General features: G+C 32.0%; 1 protein-coding gene across 3 annotated transcripts in view; it reads left to right on the forward strand.

Annotated features, from left to right (window-relative positions):
* LOC142323237 (nucleoredoxin-like) overlaps positions 1 to 27815 on the forward strand; it is a 126493-nt gene that overhangs the window by 59667 nt on the left and 39011 nt on the right. For all 3 annotated transcript variants that reach the window (XR_012756057.1, XM_075362606.1, XM_075362607.1), the window contains exons 5-6: positions 18662 to 18857; positions 24592 to 24682. Coding sequence is in view for 2 of the 3 variants with exons in the window: in XM_075362606.1 (XP_075218721.1) it covers positions 18662 to 18857; positions 24592 to 24682 (287 nt within the window). In the remaining variant the exon portion in view is untranslated. The remainder of the gene's footprint in view (positions 1 to 18661; positions 18858 to 24591; positions 24683 to 27815) is intronic.

A 27815-nucleotide genomic window follows, 5' to 3' on the forward strand; every position in this document is an offset into this window, starting at 1 on the left:
CATAAAGGCGTTTGAAATAAATAATCGAGTCGATACGTTTTTACTAAACGGTGTTACGTAGACAGTATGTAGGCTTTCCATTACGATCGTTAAATTTTATCTTCAGTGCTTGAGATGATTTAAATCGTGAAATCTGTTACACAATGAGATTACTTTTTTAAATTTGTTAAAATTAGGTTATAGCTGTGAAAATTGTTATTTTAAAAAAATATCACAAAAACGGATTGTTTTTGAAACGAAAAATCGATTACATTTCATAAACGTGTAAGTTAGAGATCGTTTATTAGTATAACGGGAATCGATATTGTAGAAATAGAGTAATGATAATCATTATTACTAAATAAAAATAAAACCGTAGTCTTACAGGAAGTGAACAAAAAAAGCCAACTTTTGTGTAAGATTTATAAAATTTTGGACACGGTTTAGTGGTTTTTATTTTCAAATCCCAGCTTAATTCATATCATCTCTTTAAAGTGATACAACGGTAGAATGATTTATTTATACGATATATGCAACGATAGTCGTATAGTTTCTCCATTTCAAAGACAGATGTTTAAGGTCTTTTTCTTTTTTGGTTTTTTTTCTCCTTGGGATTTTAGCAGATCTCTACTTTGGCTAGCATATTATGTCATTCCCAAAAACACTCGTGCAACAGAATAACAATCGTCAGAGTATTAAAATTCATTACTAATAGTTCGGAATAATCATTATCGCTATGCATTGTGCGGATTAATTTTTATAACTGATCGTTTGCACGATAGCGCAATCAGCGAACGTCACGATTAAAATTAAATCAGATCGCCTAAAAGAAATTATATTCAATTTTAGTTAACTAATAAAAGAAAAATTTTAAACAGATTTATTAATATTATATAAAATTTCTATTTGCAGATTTAGCTGTAAGATATCAATAAATTGAAGAAAAAGAAGTGCGGGAACTTAATGGAAACAAACTCATACGGTCTGTGTTAGAGAATTTATGCTATATCATCGATGAAAATTTGGAATCCAGTTTTGGATCGTATTCGTTCTGGGAACGCATCATACAACTGAACTGTAGCGAAAAAATATGAAAAAGACCTTAATTACAAACGAATCGTAAGATCATTGATTTCCACAGTAACGTAGATACAATTTTGTAAGACGGTGCGAGTTCATTCTAATTTCTAGGAGAGCTCTATTAATATAATTATACGATAACTCTGAGTAGAGCTTTTCGTTTTAGTAAAATCAGGAACAAAAGGATAGAATCTTTTAGAATACGGTGTTACAGAGGATGTTGAAACGGTTGCGTCGATAACATATGGATTTTTGAAAACGAATCTTATATAAACAAACAAGAATTATCGGTCGCAAATCGTGGTATGCTCGGTCGAATTTGATCTTAAAAGAAAGAAGGTAAAGATAATACTTCCTTAACGTATTCGAATACTATTAGTTATCGCTAGTCGAATTATCTTACGATGTAAAACACAACAGAACACTGTTACTGAAGTGTATTTTATCTTACCGAATCGGAAAGAACATTACTTGAAAATCAAAATTTAGTACAGGCAATAAAACATTCGTAAATTATTCGCGACGGAAAGTAGTCTTTCTTATCGCTGCGATCCGGAGAACAGTACAAGCTATGATAAACACCGGTAGGATCTACTTTCGCTGAGAGTACTGATGTCTCAGGTACTGCACATTCAGTCCCTGCGGCGAACATAATGGAGGTATCGGCAGTAGCGCTGAATATTACATGCGTTTTTGTAGGCTTGTCGTGCAGCTTCTCGATAATATATTAGATTCTGTTAAGAAAACAATGACGACCCTATTAACCTTACTTTTTCTAATAAGGATATCGTTTGATGTCGTTCTGGAAATCGGTACACCGTTTTTAGGAGTTACTTTATCTCGTGTCAGATCGCCTATAACTGTTTAGTTGTGGCGCTTACAGGTACATTCTGTAAGTCGTTTTTAGTTTATATTGAGACTTTTTGTTCGGTTGTGATACAAAATGGAGACGATTAATTTTCTTGAATCTACATATTTTGTAAAACTATCGATGCGCGATCGTTTTTTACGATCTATGTACACGCGTTGTAAATATTGTCCGATTTTAATCGTAACGTATAACATTTATAAGAATTATAGAAAGAACGTAACGGTTTAAGAACGTTCGTTTATTAAAATTATTAAATCATTTTCATTTTGGAAGCTAATCTGGTGTAAAGTTCCAGATTTATTAATAATAAAATAATTAACGGTTTTTACAATAAACTGCAGTTTTTCTATAGCGCATAAGCATTGCTTTATACGTTCCCTTTGTTCGAAGCTATTATTTCAAACGTGCTGCATACGATGAATTTCATTTGTGTAACTGAAGAACTTAGTTTCGTTACAAAGTGTTGATATTTTGTTCATTTTTTTTTATTCTTTTTCAACGAAATGAATTATATGAAATTATATTATGCGATCAGAGAGTATTGCGGTGTGAAACAGATGTAGCGTTGTCATAGCAACCTCTCCCTAGATAGATCGTCCCTAGATAGGGAGAAAGAGAGGCGTTATTACCCGCTATGCATCTTTGCCAAAAGAGCAGGGGTGGTTGTGTACATTTCCTATCTCGGCTATTCACACTTTACTGCGAGTAATCCAGTTATATTCTTTCTGTATTTAACTTGAAAAGCTTAAATCCTCCGGTTAGATTTACAAATAAAATGTATATATTTCGATATTAATTATTAGTTTGTATAATTTTTCATTTGAATAAATATCGTATATTAAATCTATTTTTAAAAAGGGTGGTTTTATTCAACCGACGAGACTTTTGGAAATAAAATAACATAACAAAATAACATCGCTTTAGACGATTGTAGGTCGGTGTCTTGACCCACCGGGTTGGTCTAGCGGTACACGCGTCTTCGCAAATAAGCTGATTTCGAAGTCGAGAGTTCTAAGGTTCAAATCCTATTAAAGGCAGTTAATTTTACACGGATTTGAATACTAGATCGTGGATACCGGTGTTCTTTGGCGGTTGGGTTTCAATTAACTACACATCTCAGGAACGGTCGACCTGAGACTTTACAAGATTACACTTCACTTACGCTCATACATATCATCTTCATTCATCCTCTGAAGTAATAACGTACGCGGTTCGGGAGGCTAAACATAAAAAGAAAAGTCGGTCTCTTATATTTCCTGTTGTTTGCTATGTCGCTTTTATTAAACACTTGAGGCTCCGTTCGTGCAAATCTTGCTTGCTTCCGCGTGAATTCCTAACTAAGATCCCCTCATGCACCGCATCGAGTTTATCTCGCGCACTCATCCCACCGTCACACGTCATTACGTATTAGTAATGCACACACTACGAAAACAAAAAATGAATGGAGCGAAATATTGTTTATTAAATCGTCGACGAATCGATTACGAGTATTCTATTTTAACGAAATTTTATAATAACGCGTAACGGTTGTTTCGATGCCACTTCAATATCCTCCGGATGGATGCGGTGCAATCTATGTTATTTTTTAGAAACTTGTTCTGAGTTGAACTAGAAGCACTTAAAGGAGTGTAAACGGGTAAACGAAGGCGTGGGCGTATCGATGGGTATGTATAGAAACAACTGCAATGCTATGAAGCCCTGAACGGTCTTCGATATTCAAGAGATCTATCATAAGGGTTTAAAGATGCATCCGTATAAATTTAAGTATTTCAGACATTAAATGACGTCAATCCAGTTAATCGAATGACTTTTTCTGCCAAACCTTATAAACTTTTACGAAAATGTTATTCGCATCATGCGAATCTCAAATCTCCATTTATGTAAATAATAATATATAGTACATAATGTAATTATATATATAATAGTAATAATAAACAAAAGTTTTGCATAGGGCGTCAAACAACCCAAATGAAATGGATCCAGAACTACTGTACAGTACGGTGCGTAATAGAATCCGCTGGAATGGTCGGTCACTATTTACTTGAAGAAAATGATACCGTTTCATTTTTCCTTATAAAATTATTTTAGGTAAATCACATCAAAAAGATACGTAATAGGCTACAAGTAGTTTGATATATTTATTTATTTTTATTTCTCTGAAGATTATTATCTACTTTTCTACGAATGAATAGTTTAACGTAGGTGTAAATCTTAAAGTAATTCTCTTTTATGTGGACTAAAAACGTGGATTTTCATACGGATTGCTTACGAGAAGGCGTAATTCTGGGGGGGAAAGATCAGCTGCAGCAACAATCTTAACCGACTAACCTAATACACCGACTAATTAATACTCAAGGTAATTTACCAAACTAAGTTTACTAAGCGACTGTTAAGTAACTTCATTAACTCACACAGTTAACTTTACAGATCTGTTAATTCTTGTAAAATCTTTCTGTAATATAAAGTAAATATATTTAAAAAATTACTACGAACATACCCAAAACGCAAAAAAAAAGTTTCTGTTTATTTTCATATAATGTAATTTTCTGTGTTAAGGTACATCCGAGGAACGGAGTTGTGAAATATAGTATTTAAGGACCACGATGCGTTAACGTAATCGGGAATTGTATTGAATCCTAGTATCTGATCCATTACAGATTAAAACGAGCTCAACGCGTAGTATAAATGTACAAATAACATTATAAAACAATATTCGTTATCATCATTCAGTAAAATTCTATTTCTGTATTAATTCAGCGGACCACTCTTTGATGAAACGAAGTGTAGGTTATTTTTAATTTTCGAGAGAATTATTGAGATACGTATAAATGATAATTTATTTATTTATAATTATGTAAAATAGTATTTCGCTTAAAAAAAAAAAAAGAAATTCTAAGGAAATTGTACAGCGATTACGAATAAAATATCTCTCTGTTTTCATATTTATTCCGCTTAACTCTTAAACAGTTAACACAATTTTTACGTCCTACAAAGTGATTTCTTTTTCTTTGTTAACATCTTCAGTTCGTATCGCGAACCACTCGTTAGTAAAATTATTTCTTTCCGTGCTGTTACTGTTTTTTTATACATTTCTAGCATCTGCAAATTTTTATATTTTCTGTTTCAATTATGTCCCCTGGGCATCTGGGGTTTAGTTTTATTATTCTCACCCGCGATTCTTACTATTCGATTTCTTTAAAAAGATAATACCTCGCGTCACAAAGGTGCCGGCCGGTACATGAAGATAAAAATACAAACATTCGATATCAAGTAATACTTATTCACTAATTAAAACATTAATATTTATTATATATAATGAAATTTCCGTTAATGGACACTTCCCAATAACGTGCTCTTCTTAATACCGGACATTTTTAGATTCCTCGGCAGTTTTGTAGAGGTATTAATGGATAAAATACTTCTCAATAATGGACCTTCTAAATAACGGACGCGGACAATGAATTTATTGTTCAATCAGTTCTGAAAAACGGACAGCAGGAATAAAAATTGCAATTCTCCTTATTTCATTTTATACTCGATATGAAAAATTTGTTTATCTATTGTGAATCGCATCACATCCCGCCTATATCTTATTCATTTAGACTATAAAGTTTGCCCATCGGGCCGGTCTAGTGATTAACTCGTTATCGCAGATCAGCTGATTTCGAAGTCGAGAGTTCTAAGGTTCAAATCCTGGTAAAGGCAGTTAATTTTATACGGATTTGAATACTAAATCGTGGATAGTGGATATTGATTTTCTTTAGTGGTTGGGTTTCAATTAACCACACATTGCAGGAACGGTCGACCTGAGACTGTACAAGACTAAACTTCATTAAAATTCATACGTATCATCCTCATTCATCCTCTAAGGAATACCTCATGGTGGTTCCGGAGGGTAAACAGAAAAAAAGAGATAGCTTATAGAGCTGAAGTAAACAAACTGCTCGTACGAGTGTTCAGGCAACCGATCACAAGATCTTCTGTAAATCCTGATGCGTATAAAAGAAACTACGCGACGTTTATTCTGTAACTACGCGCTAGTATATTTTAAATTATTATATATATTTTTAATTTAAATAAATAAAGACATATTATTTGAGTTTTTTAAGAGTTATAAAATTGTCAATTGCCCATAAACAGTAAAATTTCACTAATATATTAGATTAACTTTCTATGATAATAAACAAATAATAAATTCAATTCAGTTTTCGTATTTGATTGCGAGAAATCCGTAGTGATGTCAGTATTAAAAGATACGACGGGAAGCTCAGTTTTGTTTTCTATTACAATATCCGATTCCCAATAATATGGTTCGACAGTATCCGTTACATGCTTTATGCAGTTTTTCCATTCCTACTGGCCTGTTTTATCGATGGCTTTTAAGCATAAATTTTTAACATCAGATATTTAAAAGCAGTATTTTCTGACGCTACGTAACTTTTAGTTTGTCCCCAAATTAACTCAGTCGGATTGAGTACGCAATTGTAGGAGGTAATCGTAGCACGGTTTTGCCATTGGATCTTGCTAACTCATCAATTTTATAAACATTAAAATTACCTTTAATACGCGAAATCCTTTGCAATAATCGGACCTTAAGCTCATCCTCTTCAAAAATCACTCCTTTTGGACTTAGCCGTATTTTGATATCATTCTTTTTCCAAGACACGGCTGAAATTCTTTTCTTTTTATATAAATGAAAGGGGCGTTGTCTAAGACGATAACCGAATTATTTTCCAGAGGAGGTGACACACCGCTAAACCATTTCTCAATAAATAAGATTCGTGTACTTTTTTATGAATCGCGTTTTTGATCGAAATCGTCAACTTTTTCTTCAACTGATCTGCGCGGTGTTTTTTTTTTTTTTTTAGGAAACCGTAACTCATTACTATTCATATTCGCAAATCACGTAGTATACTGAAGCAGCATAACTTCTACTTATGTTAGTAGTTTATTAATGACATCCGAAATCAGCGCCGTTTGATTACTCTGTAATTCACTTTTGTAAGCATTTAAAATTATGTGTTTTTCCGCACGACTGAAGGGCTGTTTTCGCGGACTTTTTTTCAGAGAGGATATCAGTAAACGTGCAATGTTATCAGTTGAATCGACATCAAAAATAATGATATAACTCAAGTCGTAAAGACACAAATCTAGGAATACACTACACTCGCATTTCAGTAAACTTAAAAAATTCCATTCTATAAGTAACATTAAAGTAAATAAATAACAGAAACACAAGAACAAGAGTGATCCTAAGAAAATATCAAGGGTTTTGTAGAACTGAGAAGACAACGTTGTATAAACGTTTGATTACATTGACTACTGTGTAGGACAAATTAATTATACGGTGACTACATATGAGTAATGATTATAGTGTTGTATTATATATTTATATTTATTCATAGCTGCGTTGTGAATCGGCACTGTTACAAGGAACGTGACTCGCAGAATCATGACGAACTCACTCGCACAAGGCAACATTTGTTTATTCTTCACTCTGCAAGCTACCTGAATAAAGTATTTGAGTTGATGTTATGATTTCAAGCAATTCATCAACCAGCGTGATTTGTCATCAGTTGATGGACAAGTTTATTCTATACATTGAACACGCGTAATATTTTTGTTACGGTATAGTACTATATTTTTTCTTGTAGTACATTTTCTATATTTACGTTTACTGTACGTTTAATTTCGTTTATTTTATAAAAATCTTTACTGCCATCGTCAGCAACTTAAAATACCATATCTCAAAATCGTAAACGCTTGACATTAAAAGAAAAAGTAGCAGTTATAAATGTCTACGAAAAAGGAAAACTCAAGTGTGCGTGATATGGCAAAACGTTTTGATGTTGGGAAAACTCAGATAAGCGATATCTTAAAAAGCAAACTTGATATCCTAAAGTCACGGACTGAAAATGACAATCAGTTAAGCAAACGTCATTTCCTAAAACGCCAGGCCTAGCGGTAGACAATTTGACATAGTTAAAACTAAAATAGCCAGCTATTTTAAACCATCTACGTATAAATAAATTGTACGTATCCGTATTTGAATTTTTTATATTGATTTTTACATTATTTTTTTGTTAATATGGTTTCATTAATATTCTTCAATACTCTAGCTTCTTTGTTTAATATTTTTGTAGTATACATTATTTTTACTCCATTTTAGTATATTACGGTAATTTTATTGGTCGATTACAGTAGTATAATAATAAATTACAAATAACAATTATATAATTTTACAAAGTCGTTTTAATTAGAAACTAATTTTTTTTTAACTGTTAATTTAAATGAAATAAATACACGATACTGTTTTTCTATTCAAAGTTTTTTTCTGTACAATAATCGAACATAACACTGTATTCGCTTTATTCTGATTAGCGGTCGCCTCTAAATAACGGACGGATTGTTGTTCCCGAGCCGTGTCCGATAGTGGAAAGTTTTACTGTAATTCTATTAGAAAAAGCGTTCATATTTGATTCGATCTAAAATGAGTACGATTAGCAACTGTGTGGGCGATATGTTCTAAAGCCCTTTTTTAATGATCAAGAAGAAGTAGCACCGGCAAACATAAGAGCAAGAAGAAAGAACACGCTTCCGTGATCAAACATAGACGTACTTTTCATTATGTATCATATATATAAACATTATGTATATTAACATAGACGTATCTTAAATTATATTTCGAGATTGAAAATCGGATCGGATAAATCCTAGCCTTGTATTAATTTAAATACGCCGTTTTCATAGACAGAAAACACCGATCATAGAAATGACCATTATCACCGATACGATTAATAAGTTGTTAGCAATCCGCTCCGATCGCCAGACGATGACAGTGAATCCGACCAAGCAGTGTATAGTTCTGGTAACTCGTCGGTATTTTCACTTGCTATATCGAACATCAGTATTGAAATTCAGCTAATCGCATGGTAATCGTCGGCATTAGGGCACGATTTTGCCGGGAAGAGACCGGGGCCTTACTTCTACGCATTTCCTGGCCATGTCCTCTTCTCTAGCGCTAAGTAGACTTTGTACATACACGATGGTTGTATTAAAAAAGCCTGACATCTGTCAGGCTTGTTACTTACAGGACATGTTACGTCCTGTTACAGGCTTACAGGACATGTTACGTCCTGTAACATGTTAGAAGCTTGTTAATTAATTGTCACGGTGGACATCATTACAGCTGTAAATCCAATACGAATCGCTTATTCCAAACGGTTCCAGAATCTCACAAGCTAAAGTTAAGTAAATAGATATGCGTTCCAGAAACGATAAAAAAAGGGACGGACCCGCCCGGAACTTATAAAAACTGTTTTGTTTTTATCGTCGGCACAATTCACGTTATTACGTCGCTTGTACGTTAAAGTCTGTCAACCCTTTAAGTTCCCTCAATTCTTTCTACAGTGTATTATTATCATCTTTCAATTTACTTTATATAAAATATAGATTTTATTATGTATTTGCAAATTCTACATTTAATTTTTATTATCGAATTCACTGAACGAGCCGTTGTGCATAAAATTAGTTACAACAAATAATGAATGTAAATCGGTGCGGCAACGGGTTTTTTCAGAAATATTAGCAGTACATCGATTGAAAATACAGACATGAAACATCAATATCAACTTTAAAATTTGAACTGATGCGACATATTTAATCTTTTTTAAGTTATCAGTCAGTCGACTACAGACATTATTGCTGCACACATGTTCCTTTCTATTTTTTTGTTAATCTTTTAACCTCAATATATATTTACTACATTTTTATCACCCGATTAATAAATTACATCTTTGTCTTTCTCTACAGTTTACCTTCTGTAAAACCTTCGAATTAATTAAACCTGGATGTCTTAATACCAAACTTAGCCCGTCCGTTACTATATTCTGCCAAAAATCGCTCTCCTCTCCTATTCATCTACCTCTTTGTTTCGAAATAGACCGAACCTTTTGATTCTCAGCATTCTCTTATAACACCGAAGGAGTTTTGTTTTTCCCTTTCTTCTTTACCCGTTATACATATTTCGTTAACAATTATGCGCTACTTTCCTCACAAATAGTTTCGAAATGTCCTTCCGAATATTAAATCTATATTTGATACTAGCAGACTTCTGTTTTTGAATGAAGTTGCCTGTAACGGGCTGTACGTTGTAGCAGAATAATGAACTCTAATGGACTGTATTTTAAATAAATAATTACAAACTGATTAAGAACTAATTACGCTATATTTATAAGGTTAACAATATTAAACTATATTACTATGGTGCAGAGGCCGTAGTGGCGTCCATAAACCGTATTGTCTGACTTTTCTTTGTCCACTACTTGTCCCTACACTGAAACTACAAACTAAAAACTAATACTAAGAATGTCCTCCAGAGAGCGCTGTCAACTGGAGGGTAATTTGAAACCCAACACTCTCAAAACTGAAGAGTTTTCCTCTGAGGAATAAGTTGCAAATTACAAACACGCTGAATACGGCCAGTAATCCTCCTTTTCCCACGAAAATGTAATTTCCTCCATTTGCCATACGTTATTTTTTTTTAATGATATACAGCGGTTGCTGAACGCATGCACGAAGTCAGAACACTCATACTTTGATAAAAGCTTTGGCGCGTTAAAAAACACCTAATTCGACCTCATAATTCTTCTCGTTTTACCTATCTGAAGTACCTTACCGAGGTTTGATCTGCGAAATTATCTCATCGATCTATTTCTTCATTTCCATGTTCGCATAGGAGACTGTCATATGCGCCTCCCTTCTGGAGTGAAGACCGTTCTAATTTTGCTATTCTCTTTCGCTGAGATGATACGGTCCATACCCGCCGCTGATGATTCTGACGGTAGGTTTTCGACCATGGTAAGTCTGTTGTAGCTCCTGCTAAAACAGGTTTCCTTCTGGTTTTTTGGTCGTTCTAATTTAATCTATTTGAAGGTGAAGATTTGTAAAACGAGCGTGAAAAGATCAAAGTATGAACCGTACCGTTTCTAAAACTGCATAGTGTTATTTATAGTTGTCGAACGTCAACGACGAAGAGAATGCATGAGTATTTTATACGGCTCCTGTCGCTACTTAAATTCATACTACAGTAACTCTTTTTATGAAAAAGAAGCTAAAACGTTTTTTTTTAAATTTACCATTAATTTTTAATAATTCGCTTGGTATTTCGCCTAACTAATTTTACACTAATATAATATCACTATTATTGGCAACTCGTATTTTGACAAATAATCGTATCTTCACCAGTAGCTTATAGTAATAAGCTACTATATAACTGTATAATCACACGGTGTATCCGTAAAGGTGCTCGAGAGTTATCTTGTGATAAAATACTCTCTCATATACTTACCCCGCTTTTTATTTACAAAACACGGCTCTAGTAAAACATAATGAACTGCGATTTCTGTATTTTATTTATTATTCTTTATCGACAAATCTTTATTCCGTAAGTATTATATTTTTAAGGTAGGTCCAAAGGATGACTTCAAGGGGAGTTAAAACCGGAGAGTCTAGTGGGTACCGTACCGGGCCGTGTTTCACACAAAATATTTAATTCTATCGTTCCTTTGCATCAACGTATTCCAAAACGGGTACTATTACCACTCTGGGGACGCTACAAGCTGTAGAAGGACGTCGGACACAAAGGAAACTCCGTCGGACTCCGTTTATAAAAAAGGTTAATTATATATAAAATTCAGGACTTTAGACTTAGATAGTTTTGTTAGTTTCAAAATAGTAAATTAAAAAAAATAATTTATGGTTTTATTTACTTAGACACAGTTTAGATTTTTCCATTATAGTAAAATGTATAACATACTCTTTTAAATCTGCTGTAATATAAACTTTCAGCAGTTTTTTATTAAAATATAATTTACAATAAAATTTGCGAATACACGTTATTTAGATGTATGATGCGATATGAGAAAACAAAGGTGGTCAATTATTATTTATGAATCTTGTAAATTAAACAGAGGATCAAACGTGTGACGATGAGACGACGGTTCATGAGCTTGTGCTTAACTGGTTTGTCGACTAAAAACCGCGTATTATGTTTTTCGTTGAATAATTATGTTTCTTCGTTTAATAAACACATATTTAGGCTTCCGAGCACTAATTCTGGAGCCTAATGACAGATTGTCATCGCATGTTTTGATTACACTTTATTTAAACAGCTCTATCCTATCCGGTGCGTAACAAAATACCATTTTAAGGAGTCAGATATTCATACTTTTTTCGCGCCTTAACTGCTAATGCTCTTTTATATTGTGCGTTTACTACTGTTAATTTCCTATTATTTGATGAAGCATTATTAATATTATTTTTTTTATTCGCTGTTATTAGTTAATTTATCGACTGAAGTCTTGGAATTTCGGGAGTGACTTTTTTTATAACCGTGACAGAGTCAAAGAAGAAATATAATTATATACTCGTAAATATTTATTATTACATAAATATAATAATATTCGGATCGGCGTTACGATCCGAATATTAAAGCACGGTTTTATTCCCTCGTCGACAAAAATACTATTGCTGATGCGTCTCGTTCACCAGAAGGCATTTTCCGTAATCTACAGTCCGACATCGGAAGAACACTCGGATATTAAACACGGTGATAAGAAAGGTACAGACTTACCTTATTTTCAAGCTCTCGGTAACCGGTTTCTCTAACGGTCGAAGTCGTTTATTACATATTTTCTTCCGCATTAAAAGAATAAACGGTGGGCTATCAGCGTCTTACGATGTTTCGCCTCTTATTGTGAAATCGAAAAACCCACGTACTGTCAGCGAATAGTTAATTCTTCGCTGGCCAGCGGCCAGTAAGATTATACGTACCGTGTCGCAACGGTCGGCAACCGACATAATCCTTTAAGAAAATTCCTTTAAGTAATAATAGTACAACGACGAATCGATAAAACGGCTCCGTATATAGAAGGCTCGTTATGTAATTTTTTTAAGAACAATTAAATTTTAATTAGCTGTGGATAAATTAACTCTATCTGGAAGTGATGCCTTACTTTCTACCCTACGTTCGGTTTATAAAAAAAGAAAGATTAATTAAAAATTTGTTATTTCCTGACTTTCGATGACAGAAACTTAAGGAGATTTGATATTTCTTGTTTTGGAAGAGTGTTATAAAGATTATTTGGAGTGTTTTTTTAAATATACTGTAAAACTTGGTTATAACGAGATGTAAGGGGCCGATCAAATATGCTCGTTACAACCGAGTGTTCGGTACTTCCGAGTTTCCACCTCGTAAACGTAAATTTTTACGCCGTCATTATCTATTATAATACAAAAAATATACTGTATACCTAAGAAGCTGTTTAAAATAAAATATCGATGTATTTTGTATTATAGACTAAAAAATAAAATTTAGATGTAATACAATTTATAGACGCTAATATGTTTGCTTTTAACCAGAACTGTTATCGTTCAGTAAATTAGCAAAAAATTGGTAATAACTATGCAGTAAAACCATCGAGGAAAGTAACAAATGAACACCACACAAAAATTTCTGTCACACGTTTTTACGTACAAACTGTATTTTTTAAATCTATAAAATCATTCTAATCTATTTTTTCTTCATTCTAACAGAATACGTCAAAAGCTAATTTGTGCATACAAACTAATTAGCCTTAAAATAACGGTTTATTTTTGTTTGTTTAATAAACTTATACCTGTAATCATCAAAACAATTTTGTAGTTTTTTCAAGTACACCATAAATTTATCACTTACATTATTAGTCTCACTAAAGTCCGTTAATTTTTTTAAATATTCCTTGGCGTCAATAACTGATACTACTAGGAGAGTTGTAGATTCATCTTCGTTTTCAGTTTCAGCTTCGCTATTACCTGCATAACTATGAGTTACCTCAGTGATAATGTCTTCATCAGTCGGAATTTTTGTAGTATGTACGTCGTCATCTATTGAGTATTCTTGAAAGATGTATTGAGAGAAGTATTCTTGATCTTTTTTTAGCGCGTTAAGAGTTTGAATCCATTCTGAGAGTGTTATATCGTCTTCATCATGGTAATCTTCCGTTGAAATACGTCGTGCCATATTTTTTAGCAAAAAACACTAAAATGAAAAAGCAATTCACTGACGCGACTACAGTATTAATGTACTGTATTTGGCTACTGGGTGTCTGATCGATCACTTTAACGCAATAATGTTTGTTTAACTGATTCTGTGGTACAATACTGTTTTTTTAAACTGCAAATTACGACCACTGAATTTACCAGTGAGGGTAGGACAGGTAAAATTTATCTTTAACCACGCCCCTTTTCAGATTTCACTTAAATCGTTTAAAATGCGCTAAAGAATTTGATGAACCTGATTGGGCGGTTTTGACGGATCATTGTTTGATCCCAGTCTTTCCTGGAAATTTTCAAACAGAAAAACCCGAGTAATTAAAATAACTATCAGCCTATGTAATACCTCAATGGAACTTGTTCTGTAGGTACTGTAGAATGTCCTGTTACAAACCTTTTGTTCACCCTTAAGAGCTGACCTGAACAAGGCTAAGATAAAATGTCACAATCTTTACGTATATATCGTAAAGGTATAATTTATAAATGAAGAAATGGAATTTCCCTTGCATTCAGATTATTTTGTTGTTATTTAACTTTTTTGAATTACAGCGTTTTAAAAAATGTAGATGCTCGTAATAAACAAGTTTATGATTCGTCGATACCTCGCTATAAGAAACTTAATTTATCATTAATGAGATAGAAAACCAAAGAAACCCCGATATTTTGTTTGTTAAAACAAGCGAGCTCGTTATTCGCGGGTTCAACTCTTATTTTTTTTTAACGAATGATTATTTGAACAAAGACAACAGTGAGGAATTCACACCGTTTGTTACAACAGTCTGAAGATGGCCTGTTGTCAAAGGGTGATTATCTGAACGGTTTTGTTGTCTTTTTAAGCTTATTTTGAAATATTTCTCGGAGATTCCAGTCTAGTGGTCGATATGAAAAAATCTGGATGTTTCGTAGCCTATATGTCAGAGTTTTTACACGCAAACTTTATTGATATGAATTTGCAGCTACAAGGAGATGAACTCGATTCGATTAAAGTGAAGGCCGTTAAGTCTGCGATAGTTTAGAAAGACTCTTTTTAAGCAACACTTAGGAAATACGAAAAAGTGTTCGTCTACTTTGATCGGAAGCTTCATATAAAGTCTTGATGAAAGATTCCAGGTTCGCATTACCGTGAAGATTCCGGGGTGGATTTTAGATCCGTTTTCAACCGTAAAGGAAATAGAAGAAGATTTACAGAAAGAACCGGTGGAGTCTACAGCCGATAAGAAGTTAAAATTCAATTAAAAACAGCGAATTCAAAATCATCCTGAATTACAGGTCGTCTTGAAAATGTTTCCGACTACGTTTTTATCATCGCAGTTAGTTTTATGTGAGTTTAGTGCGGTCAAGATCTGTTGACAACAAAAGAAAACCGACTACAAATAGTTGAGCGGGGTGATGTAAAGACATGCTTACTAATATCAGAGTGAATGTAAAAAAAAGCTGACTACACAGTTGTAGGACTTTCCCGCCACACAGCTAAGCCGCGTTCCGGGAAAGTTCTACAACTGTCGATTGTTTCTGATGAACGGCTATACATACACAATTTAATCTAAATTTAAAACTAAAATTTCATTTTATTTAAATATAATATTTTTTCGTTTATTTAATTCAATGATTCTAAAAAAAAGCGCGCGCGCATACCTTATTTAATTCCCGCAGGAATGTGGCGGTACTAGCAGCGACAGTCGGCCCTAATTAAACTAATGAATTTCACAACACACATAGAACAAATTTCGCCTGTAAAGTCGGCAGACTGGTATAGCCGCGAGTCTTAACGCACCAGGTGCCGAGTACACCGGGCGATCAAGTTCGAGACCCAGCCAGACCGAGTTACTTTTTTACACTTAAGATATTATTCATTTATTTAATTCTACCGCTCACCTCTGGTGTCACAACATAATCATACGACTACAACATTTGTTAGGGTAGGGGTGCAATTTTGCAAAAATTTTTTTTTACAGATATTGTTATTTTTTGATCGTTAACAAATGTGCTTAAGAAAAATATGACCTTAATTATGTGAAATCTCAAGATACTGATGGTGACCTTACTCAATCGCCTCACCCCCTTGAACTTTTAAGCTGAAAATTTAATGGAATCAATGCTCCATATGTACAAGTAATTCTGACCAAGTTTGGTCAAAATTGGTCATATAGTTCTGAAGATATAAAGTGATTTAGAGGCTAACACCTACATACGAACATTAACATCTGGAAAATCTCCTTCCAGTTTTTTGGTTTCCTTAGATGAAACCTAAGGAAATATGCGGGTGAAAACCGCATATATCCAAATTGGACCAATACTTTCCCTTCTAGAGCTATAGCTCTGCTATAGTGCAATCTAAACGGGAAAGTAATAGTTTCATCACATCAAGTTCATCCTCGGCATTACTGATTTTATACCAAAATATTATGAAAATTATTAAATTGCTTATTTTTTATAAAAGTAGACTCATCAGAAAATATTACCTTTTTGCCAAGGATTTGGTCTCTTGCAAAATGCTTCAGAACCCTCTTACAAAACTGATCTGCAATGTTGCAAAGCTCCTGGGCAAAGCGTCTGCATAAATTTTGCATTATACAAGTGTATATTTTCCTCTTTTAATATCCTATGAAGTGAAGTTGTTGAGATTCCTTTCATAATAGCATGCTGCTAACAGATAATTTCAGATAGTTTTCATCTCCTGATATTACACTTTTCAGTCTGCAAAAGTATTTCCTTTCTTTTTCCATCATATTAACAAACTTGCATTCAACTGTTTACATTTTACACACAATTTCATTTATAATAAGTGAGATCTGTCTAAAAGATTTTATTTAAATTACTGTGCAGCCTGCAGTAAGTAACCTTCCCTATTGTGAAACCATAAAGTAACCACATTGTCGATTAAAGCGACCACATTTCATTTTTTGAACAAAAAATGTACCATGTTAATACTAATGATAAAATAATTTGTTTAAATTACACACCACTTCCCAAAAAATGAAAATGTTTCTTTGGTTGTTTAATATTTTTCTGAAAAATGATTATTTTCAGATAAAAATACAAATATATATATAAAACGTTGACTTTTTAGATTTTTACACAAACACAACAATGTACAATTTTTTATTTGAATATGACAAATGATCTATTTATTTTATTATATTTACTTAAGTAAGTTTTATGTTATTGTTACAATGAAATCTGAAAGTTCATCTGGAAATTCTAGAGTTTAAAAGACTGCCATTTCATTCTTGACAATGATATTCTTCTCATAATGAAAGTAATCTATCTTGTCAAAAAAATACTGTCAGAATCATTATTAATAAAAATGAAAGAGGGCTCTGTAAACCTTTTTAATTCATTAAGTTAAAAACCATGATCGTGATAAAATGTGTACATCTTTTATATTTTAAAACAAAATTAGTGCTAAGAGGTAAGATTGCAGAAAATATGCTTTTTTTAAAGTTCTATCAAAGGTTTTCATTAAAATTTTCCAAAATTACCTTTCCTTAAAGTTTAATTTTACTTTCATTCGTGTCTATTTTTATTCAAGGGCATTTAACTATTTTTCTTTATTTTTTAGTATATGTTTTTCTTAAATGGTTATTGTAAAATCTGATAATGCATTTTAAAACATCAGTATTTAAGACTCACTTTCTGTATTAATTTATGAAAAAAATCTTTTCCAACAATAGATCAAGTGATTCAGAAAGTGTATCGTATAAGAATGAAAAATAATCATTAGCTAGAGATTATTAGTAAAGCCTCAAAGATAAGCGATCTTATAATGATTGTAATACATTCTACTCAGTTGTACTGAGTAGAATGAGTACAAGCCCTCAGTTGGACTTGTTCTATCATGTTACAGGTTTCAGGGAATTATGGCTAACTTAGGAAATGATAGAATACCAAAATGATTTTGTACATTGTTTAGTTAGGAAAGGTTCATGGGGGTCATGAAGAAGAACAGAGAATCATGGAACAGCTAATATTTCAGTGACACCATTTTAAGCAAAGATATTTTTCTGTGTCTATTTGTTTACAGCTTTTTTAGTTTTTGCAACTTTTGCCAGTTTTTACAGCTTTTGTTCTTGTTTTTCCTGAGTAAAAAAATTGAATGAGCTCAATCAATAACAAATAACTGTGTTTTGGGACAGATGAAACAGATACAAGGTAAAATTGACTTTTTTCAGTACAGGAGGATTTAGGATCCACTGATTTGAATATCAGAAAATTTTGGGACTACCTGAAGAATGCAAAAAAGATTCTTTTGATTTAAGGAGATGATAACACACATTATTCTCAAGAGACAGTGCCAGTTCATCTCAGAAATATGTCAAAGAACTTGAATTTTACAATGACCTGTTCAGACATTATTTTAATCCTAACCCAAAGAAATTCATGTCTTTTAGGGAGGCTTATGGAAGATACACTGGCAGTTAACATATCATACTGACCTACTAATATATAACCTTATATTAAATAAAGGTTAGGAGAAGAGGTTACATATACTTCAGTGCTCTGTAGATCTATGACATGGTTAACTTCCTCCTTTCAAATATTTTTATTTTTAAAGAAATAAATTTTATTAAATTTTAAAGGGCTTATGAAAATTTTTGTATCAGTTTATAAAGAAAGTTTGTTTATTTATTGTTTTAGAAGTCGAGACTCATTTGAAACTTATTTAGCAACAATGCCTTGGCTTGCACTACCATACGATGATAGAGATACTTGTCAAGAGCTTGCTGAATTATTTGATGTCCATGGTATACCTACTCTCGTGATTCTTAATCATGATTTAAGTGTCATTACTCTTGATGGAAGAGGAGAGATAAATGATGATCCAGAAGGCAAGGTAATTTGGCTTTCTTTCATCTAATAAATACAGGTACACTTTATTAAATTTTTACAAGAAATCATGTTATTTTAACAAATAATTAAAGTTGTTATAAGAAGTAAAAAAATTAAAATTCAGATTAATTAAATTAGATTCTGTACCTAAAATAACTAATTAAGAATATATCACATATTCTAAAAAGATGGAAATGATATCATTGAATCTTTGCAAACTTTGCATAAAGCTTTAACCCTTTCCCGTATCGTACAATCTCATTTATTTTCTTAATTTAAAAAATAAAAAAAAAGTTTATTTATATAAATAATTTTTTTTTTTTATATCTGTAAAGTTATGGAGATCAGTAAAAATTCAATCTATCATGTTAGTTTTGAAACATTTTTTTTTTATTTAAAAAATAGTTATAAAAATATAAATGAGAATATTTTATTTAAAATGTTTAATTTTAAGTTATTAAAAATATGTTTAAATTAAACTAAACTATTTTTGTAACATTAAGCAGTACAATTTCTGTAAAAAATTGTATGATAAAATTTAGACTGACATAAAAATAAATGTAAATAGTATAAATGAACTGAAACTTCTCAAAAGTTTAGTTTTATATTTTGAATAATTTCAGCCAGCAAGAAGTATTCTGCTTAGATTATTGGTAGGGAAAGAAAATATCAAATGATTGTTTAGGTTGAGTATTGGTCATAATTTGTGTGGGGATGCTGGATGTTTGTTACCAGTGGTGCAATCTTTAACTTTAAATCTAGATGCAAAAGAGTCAGACAGAATTCTAGATCTTAGCAGGAGGCTTGTAGCTTGTAACCATCATCTTTTGTTAAGAAAGAATGTTTTCTTTTACAAAATTAAATCTGATTGCTTTTCTTCCCTTCTCTTGCATACTTTCCCACTAAAATTTATTGTGCAGTGTATACTGCTTTTGTACCATATTTCTCTAACATATTTTAATTGTATGTATTCTTTATTTTTTTTTATGAAAAAACAGAATTTGAAACAATACTTATCTTGTTAGCTGAAGAAAACTGCGCAACTGATAAAAGTCATAAATAAGTGAAATAATTGCCTGCTGTTGCTGGGGTATGAAACCAAAATATTTTTCTTTTGAAAAATCTTTTTCTGGCCCAAAGAAAGAAATAATCATTAAATAGATGCTATTATACAACTATAAATTATTACAAAAATAAGGACTACCTATTATTATTATTATTATTATTATTATTATTATTATTATTATTATTATTATTAATGAATCCTTAATATTAAAGGCATAGGAGAATTAACATGAGAATTAAGGTCACTCAGAGTTGAAGTGAATATTTATTAGAAGATAGTACTTGCCATTAGGAAAAAAACTATTGCTATAAAAAAAGACAGGTTATAAACTAAACTCACTGAATATGTTGTCAACAACATATGATTAGTTTGCATAAAAAAGACTTCCTGTATCAGAATTGTAATGTAAATAAAACAATACTTTTCAGTGCTGCTTATTAGACAGTAAACTCTAAAGGAGAAAAGGAAGTATGCATCAAAACTACTAATTATAAAAAATAAATAAATTGTATTGTCCTACTGCCTAGGGGCAAATTGTAGTATTTACATTGCATTGATTAGAAAAACTACACTGAAAGAAATATTTTGTTCTGTGTTAATAACAAACATGAGAGAAGTGGGTGGATAACATAGGAATTAATTAATAAATAGTCAGGTTATGTCTAAAGTAACATCTACACTGCATTGACAAGGAATACAATATTAAAGACAAATAAGAATATCAGATACATCATGATCATACATCACTGCAAATTAAGTAGAGATTACGAATAACTATTGCTCTCTGCTTATAATAAATTAAGTATATACAGAGACAGCCAAAAGTCACACATGTCAAAGTAATAAAAAATCAGACATTAAGTAATAATATTTAAAGATCTATTTATTTTCACAACATATGATCAAAATGGTTGCCCATTCAGTAATGTATGTACAAACTCTTTTTACCATATTTAAAACCACTTTGTGGAGTGCGATTATATTGATATCTTTAATCTCCATTATAATGTTCATGTTTAGTTCCTCCAGCGTGTGTGGCCTTTTTTTATAAAACTTTCCTTTAAGATAAACCCACAGGAAGAAATCTGCGGATGTCAAATTGAGTAAACATGGGGGCCATAATCCTTTAGAGATGATACACTTGCAAAGAAACTCGTGCAAGAAATCTATGGTTTCATTAAATGTGTAATATGTGGCACTGTCCTGCTGGAACCAGCACTCACATTCATTGTCTTCAAGAAACACAATAAACCATGTAATGATGTGTACTAACAATGTTAGTACACAACATTGTTCACTTTATTTTAAAAAACAACGGGGCCCATTTTTGATGGTGTGATACAGCACACCACATTCCCATTTTCTGAGAGGTTAAGAGGTTTTCATGTAACAAATGTGGATTTTCAGTCACCAAATTCTACTGTTTCGACTGTTCACATAGTCACTAAGGTGAAACCACACCTTATCAGTGAATAAAACACAATCAAGCTCTGCAATTCCATGGTTGTCAGCAAATGACTGAAAATCCAGCTCCTTCAATTCCTGAACACTGTGAACATGATATGTACCAAAGTGTAACCACTTCATTGCTCTCTGAGCACTTCCATATGAAATCTGAAAGTACACTGATAGTCTTCTCAAGCTTTTTGAAGGCAAACGCTGCATCACATTCTTAACCTCAGCCACTTAAGCATCAGTCAAAATGCTTGATCTCCTGGTTCTCTTCTTGTCTGCATCTGATCCGCATTCTCTAAAATGGGCAATTAATGTCATTATGATCGAATTTTAGGCACTGCCATATCTGGATATTTCCCACAAAATTCATCTACAACATGTGCATAACAACAACTGGAAAAATAATGTTCAACAATGAAAACTTCTTGCTCTTGGCACTACTGCAAGTGTCATGTGATCATTACATCACAATGGCATCTAGGTTTGTTGTTGTTAATACCCATGGTGCTATCTTGTGGTAGCCAATAGAACTTTTTCAACTACAGATGTTTTAATTTTGATGTGTGTGCATCTTTTGGATCTCTCTTTATAACTGCTTGATATGTGTATTGAGTCACTTAAAAATCTCTTAGGAATGAATAAATTTTGCAGTTTGATTTGCCGAGGATAAACTAGTCAAGGCATATGTCTTTCATCATGGAGAAAATAGAAGATGATCAAGTCCCTTCTAGCAACTTGAAATGAAAATGTGAATGAAAGTTCATGAAGTTCATTGTACTCATGGACAATTTTTACTATGATTTTTCAACAGAGTAAAAACTAGCATAAAATTATTTGAAATAGGAACATGGAACGAACATTAAACGACAGATTGAATAATGAGAAAGTAATTAAGAGAGTGAATGAAAATATAAGTTTCGTCAAAATAATACTGAATAGGAAAACAATCCAGCTAGGACATATCATGTGAGGAGAAAGATTGATTAAAAGAGCCCTAGAAAAATCAGGAGAAGGTCTAAGGAAGAGATATGGAGAAGATTAAAAATTTCAGAAATTTAAAAGGAAATGGGAACTATCAAGAACTAAAAATTTTACCGTAAAAAGAAAAGAATGGAGGGAGACAGAATATTGTTGTAGTAAACTGCATAACACTATGCACTATGTCTTCAGCATCATAGTAGCTTTAAAATAATCACATACAACACTTTTAGTGCAGACAATTCTTTCTATGTACATCTTCTTTGGGCCATCTAGCGTAATTTGATTTATATATTTTTCACAAGGACCATCAGATTGTAAAGAGAGCAGAAAATATGAAGCCAAATAGAGCCGAACTCGTATACATATTAACAAAAACATTTTTTAATATGATGCCTGTAGTTTTGAAGTCGGAGACCCATCACCAAGAAATAAAAAAAATTGGGTTTTTGTTTACTGGTAACAGTACTTAACCTATTTCTTATTTATCAGAGGTTCCTTCTTATAATAGTGGATATTCCATTTAATAATAACCTTATTAAGGACAGCTTATTTGCTTTTTATTTACTAAAATACTGTAAAAGACAAGTATGTAAACTTTCAGATGGATAAAAAGAATTCTTCTCTCCTTTAGGATTCCTTTTTAGAAAGCTCTCATTTCAGGTAAAAGATCTAAAATAATTAATTGTTTGATTTTATATTTAAAAAATATAGTAAGCAATCTTTAACACCTTATTTTAAACACTTTCTCAAAAAACGTACCCTACTATCCTACATTTTTGTATACAAGTAGAAATTAATGATAAAACCTGATTCTAGGAACTAAAAACAATTGATTTAGGTTTTATGAGTCGAAGAGCCAATTTTACCTGGTAGAAACCTAAGCAATTTTTTTTTCTTTTTATACCACTCCTAGATAGGAAAGAGAGTCCTTTAACAGTCCTACAGTCAGAGTTGTTACCCCGGTGAACATCAATAAAGAAGTGGCTATCCTGCCTGCCAGCTACTTGCAAGTGTACATCTAGAATAGCAGATGACAGAATTCCTATAGTGCCTGTTCAAGCAAGAGAAAATGAAGGATATAGAAAGGGAGCGAGTAAAGAGAGGGGATGATGAATGCACTGCCTCTGAGAAGGACTCAAGAAGGACTCTGAGAAGGGGAGAAGGACTGTCTCTGATCAAAAGTATAATCAAAGTTTACCATCTAGTCTTGAATAATTTAATTATATCAACCATTTCTAACCCTACTTTGCATGTTCTCTAGCATTCTCTCCCAAACTCTTATTTACTCTCACTGAAAAGAAATTAAATATACATGGTCTTGGCTTATTTTGTTTCGTGTCAATTAATTTTACATAATAAAACTATAGTAAAAATATGTTCTTTAGTTGTTTCTGATCACCTTAATCCTTAAAATGAAAAAAAATAATTTTATGTGATGTTTTATAAATTAATTTCACTGATGAAATCGCAGTTTTCTATCGATATTAAATAATGAGTTTAAAGATTTATATTTTTACAACTACATATGAAATATTTTCATGAAATATAATGAATATAAAAATAAAAAACTGAATAACTGTAGAGAACTAGTTTATAGAAAGTTTATTCTATAATGTTACAATGTTTAAAAAACTAATGGGACATTAAATATTATTCTTCTGGTGTTTTGTTTTAATAAATGGACCCAAGTGGCTACTTAGATCTACAGACCACACTTCTCTACACAAATGTAAACTTATGTTTATAATGGAAGAGTTTGCATTTTGTAATATTATCAACAGTTTTAAGGATTATCAAATGTGGACTAACTTTTTTTGCATAAATACTTTCACTTAAATGTGATTAATAATAATTATTACCAGTTAATAAAATAAGATACAGTTTATAATTTTCTTGGGAAAAGATACCATTTAATGTTTCAAAAAGTTAAAGGTAGAAGTATATAATATTAATGTGGAATCATTCATATTCATTGTGTGTGTGTGTCGCACACACACACACACACACACACACACACATATATATATATATATATATATATATATACACACACACACACACACACACACAATATTTCCATGTCACTGAATTGTTTTTTCTAATTCACTGAATTAAAGTTTTAATATTTGTCACAAATATATATATATTCACTGTAGATATATTCAGTCTTTTTAAAATTCATATTGTTTTTATAATTATTATTCTTTTCATCGAGGTTTCATAATTCTTTTTACAGTTTTTCCCATGGCAACCATCATTTGTCAATATTTTAACCGGAAGGCTGGCTAAACGTTTACAGTATTCCCCAACTGTTGTATTATTTCTTGGTAAGTAAAAATGATTTTAAAATTTCCACTATATTTGTAAATTTGGTTACTTAATTGTATTAGGTATTTAATTAGCACAGTAACATGCACAGTAACAACAATCTGAAACATTTTTTTATTACACAAAAGATGGGGAGAAAGGTGGATAGCACCAGTATCTTCTTTTTACAAAGATAAAGTCATTATTATTTTATGTCAAAGGAATCATTCAATTTAATTATTTTTACATATTGTTCATTATGCGTAGCACTATTTTGTCTAAAGATTTAATTTTTTTACGTTGTTTACATACCTGGTATCATAACTCTACAGCTATGCTATAAGAAGGAAAGTATATTAATCTATCAAAAAATGGGGTATGGGTTTTTCTCGACTTTTCATGACCCAGGGACTCCATAAAACAAAAAAAGTGAGGGGTAATGTTCATATCTATGTACGTGTGTTGGCTTGTTTGAAGCTTAATAACTTTTGACGATGTACCAATTTTGATGATCTTTTGAATCTATGTCATACAAAATCTATGTCTCATATCTATGAAGCAATTTGTTTGTAAAATCTTGTAGGCAGAGGGCAGTTGTAGGCAGAGGGATCCCAGAGGGATCCCTCTGCCTACAAGCCTACAAGACAGAGGGAAAATCTTGTATCCCAGAGGGATAGATAGGTTTTTGGGATCAATTTTCTCAAAAGTTTATATTGAACATTATATTAAACTCAGTACATGCATGCATGTGCTACCATTTGATTTTTAATCTTGCCCCAAAAATCAAAAAAAGTTATCTTTTTACTTATTGCATATTTTTTAACCAAATTCTCTTTTATGTCTTCCTAGTCATATTAGTAGTATAAGAGACCCAAAAAAGATAGTTTGGGGTGACATTACAGGGGAGGGGGGGTAGCCAATCAAAGTTTAAAAGTATTGATTTTTTTAAATTTGTTTTCTCTATTTTCTTGTATTATTACTTTTCCACTACATAAGAATAAATAATATATGCCAGAAAAGTATTACAACTTTCTTGTTAGCTTTCTTTTTTCAATAAATTTTTGTTCTGAAATATAAGGAGATAGGTATTTTTTTAGAATTAAAATCAACAAAGGAGTTGTGCCCTAATTTCTGATATATATGTTATAAATCTTATCCTTTTCCTCCCACATTTAAATTTTCTTCCTTCCAAGACCCGTGTAAAAGTAAAGAAAAATTCCATTGACATCACTATCTAAAACTAAAGGTTGTAAATGTTATGAAACTAAAAGTTTCGTAACATCATTAACCATGTTATGAAATTTGTTATCAGATTTACAAACAAAACCACACTAAATGCTGAGATTTTTTTTAACCTCCAGGACTATCATTAGGTATTGCTGCAAAGGATGAGATGAATGATTTTATAGCGCGTGAAAATGCTATGCCTGGCTGGGATTCAATCCCGGGACCTCTGGATGACGTTATCGTTCTTATCTTAAAAAATTTAATGAGTTAATTAGTCAGGGCATGATGAAAAGAAATGTGACTCATTTAGTATTAAAATTAGAATTATATTGATAGTGATTATATAACAGCTGTGCCTCGTTGAAAACCAGTGGTGAATTTAACGGGTGGCGTATGCGGCATTTGTCGACTGGACCGTCAGAGACCGGCTGTATGGGGGAATAAAAGAAAATGCATTCTATAAAATTAATTAAATTTATAAAAATGCAAGTGGTGTTATTCAACAGAGTATTATGTCGTGCACTGTACATCAGTTTCAATGGTATAGCCTGTACATGTACAGTGGTATAGCTTGTCCAAGCAGAATTGGCACAGATCTGATGAACAGCATATCACCATATCCCATATCATGCATAGAATCATGCTTAGGCATCATGCATAACTGCCTAACAAGCACGAGTTTATAACATTCAATTAATGAGCACAAGTTTATAATATTCGATTAAAGACAGTATGACTATTGTTTATTCCAATCAATGAATAAATTTATGTTATATTTATTAATTACTTATTTAATCCTAAGTTTATATATTATTAAATTAATAATCTATTTCTTTATTAGATACATAAATAGATATGTCATGCAATATTATCCAGACTAATCGGCTGTTACTGACTACTGTTTACACCTAAATGTATTTATTTATAGTTTTATAACTGTATAAAATATCCAAGCCAAACACACACAAGATTGATGTCTACTGTTTATGCTATACTCCTCGCCCTTGGTTCTAGGAGTGGCAAACAACTGTACGCTACCGTAGGCTATGAGTCATACATAAGAAAAATTTCTTTATTCAGGTTTGTGTAAATAATAACTGAATGATATGTCATTCTAAACATACAAATGAAACATTAAATCTATTTATACAAACCATTCCTGATTCCTTCAGAGACTAACTTGTTTTTGTCAATGATCCCATTCTATTTTTTTCTTATTTGCAGTTAAAACTTGTTCAATTAATTGTGTGTATCCAAAGAGTAAGATTATCATTTGATTATAGCATTCTTTGAGTTTTACTTCTTGACAGTAGTTAAGTTTTAAGTGAAATTTTAAAAGTAATTTATTCGCCATTAAATTAGTAAATTTTTGATGGCTCTATTCTTATGGTGGTGAATTGATTTTATTATATTGCATATTATGTTTAATTTTCATGGAAAAGACAATCACTGCTAAGGGAAAGAACTTATACACGTTTTTAATTACATGGCAGGAGAAGCTGCAGTTTCAATGTTTGTTAGTGACCCTAAAAAATGTAGAACGTGTTGTGTGTGCCACAGGAGTCTCAAAGAGAACAGTTTTAACGAATTACAGATGAAATGGCTTCAGTAAAAAATTCAGTTCTCCTCACAAAGGAATAAAATGCAAAAAGAAAGTGACAATCCCAGACAGTTTTCATCGGAATGCCATACAACATAAAGTGTTAAAATTTTTCTTAAACAAGGGCTGCTTGCCTTCTCTAAGGAAACTTACCGCATAACTAAAAAGTGGTGGGGTATTTAATGGGCAAATGAGTAGCTTATAGACATTTTTGTTAAGCATGGACTTCAAATGGAAGAGAATCAAAAATAAAAGGTCAATTCTTATTGAAAAACATGATGTTCGATACAAACGTTTGTTAATCTGAACATTGTTGAAGAAGACCA

Source organism: Lycorma delicatula, chromosome 4 (assembly GCF_047948215.1).
Source record: "Lycorma delicatula isolate Av1 chromosome 4, ASM4794821v1, whole genome shotgun sequence".
NCBI classification, from domain to species: domain Eukaryota; kingdom Metazoa; phylum Arthropoda; class Insecta; order Hemiptera; family Fulgoridae; genus Lycorma; species Lycorma delicatula.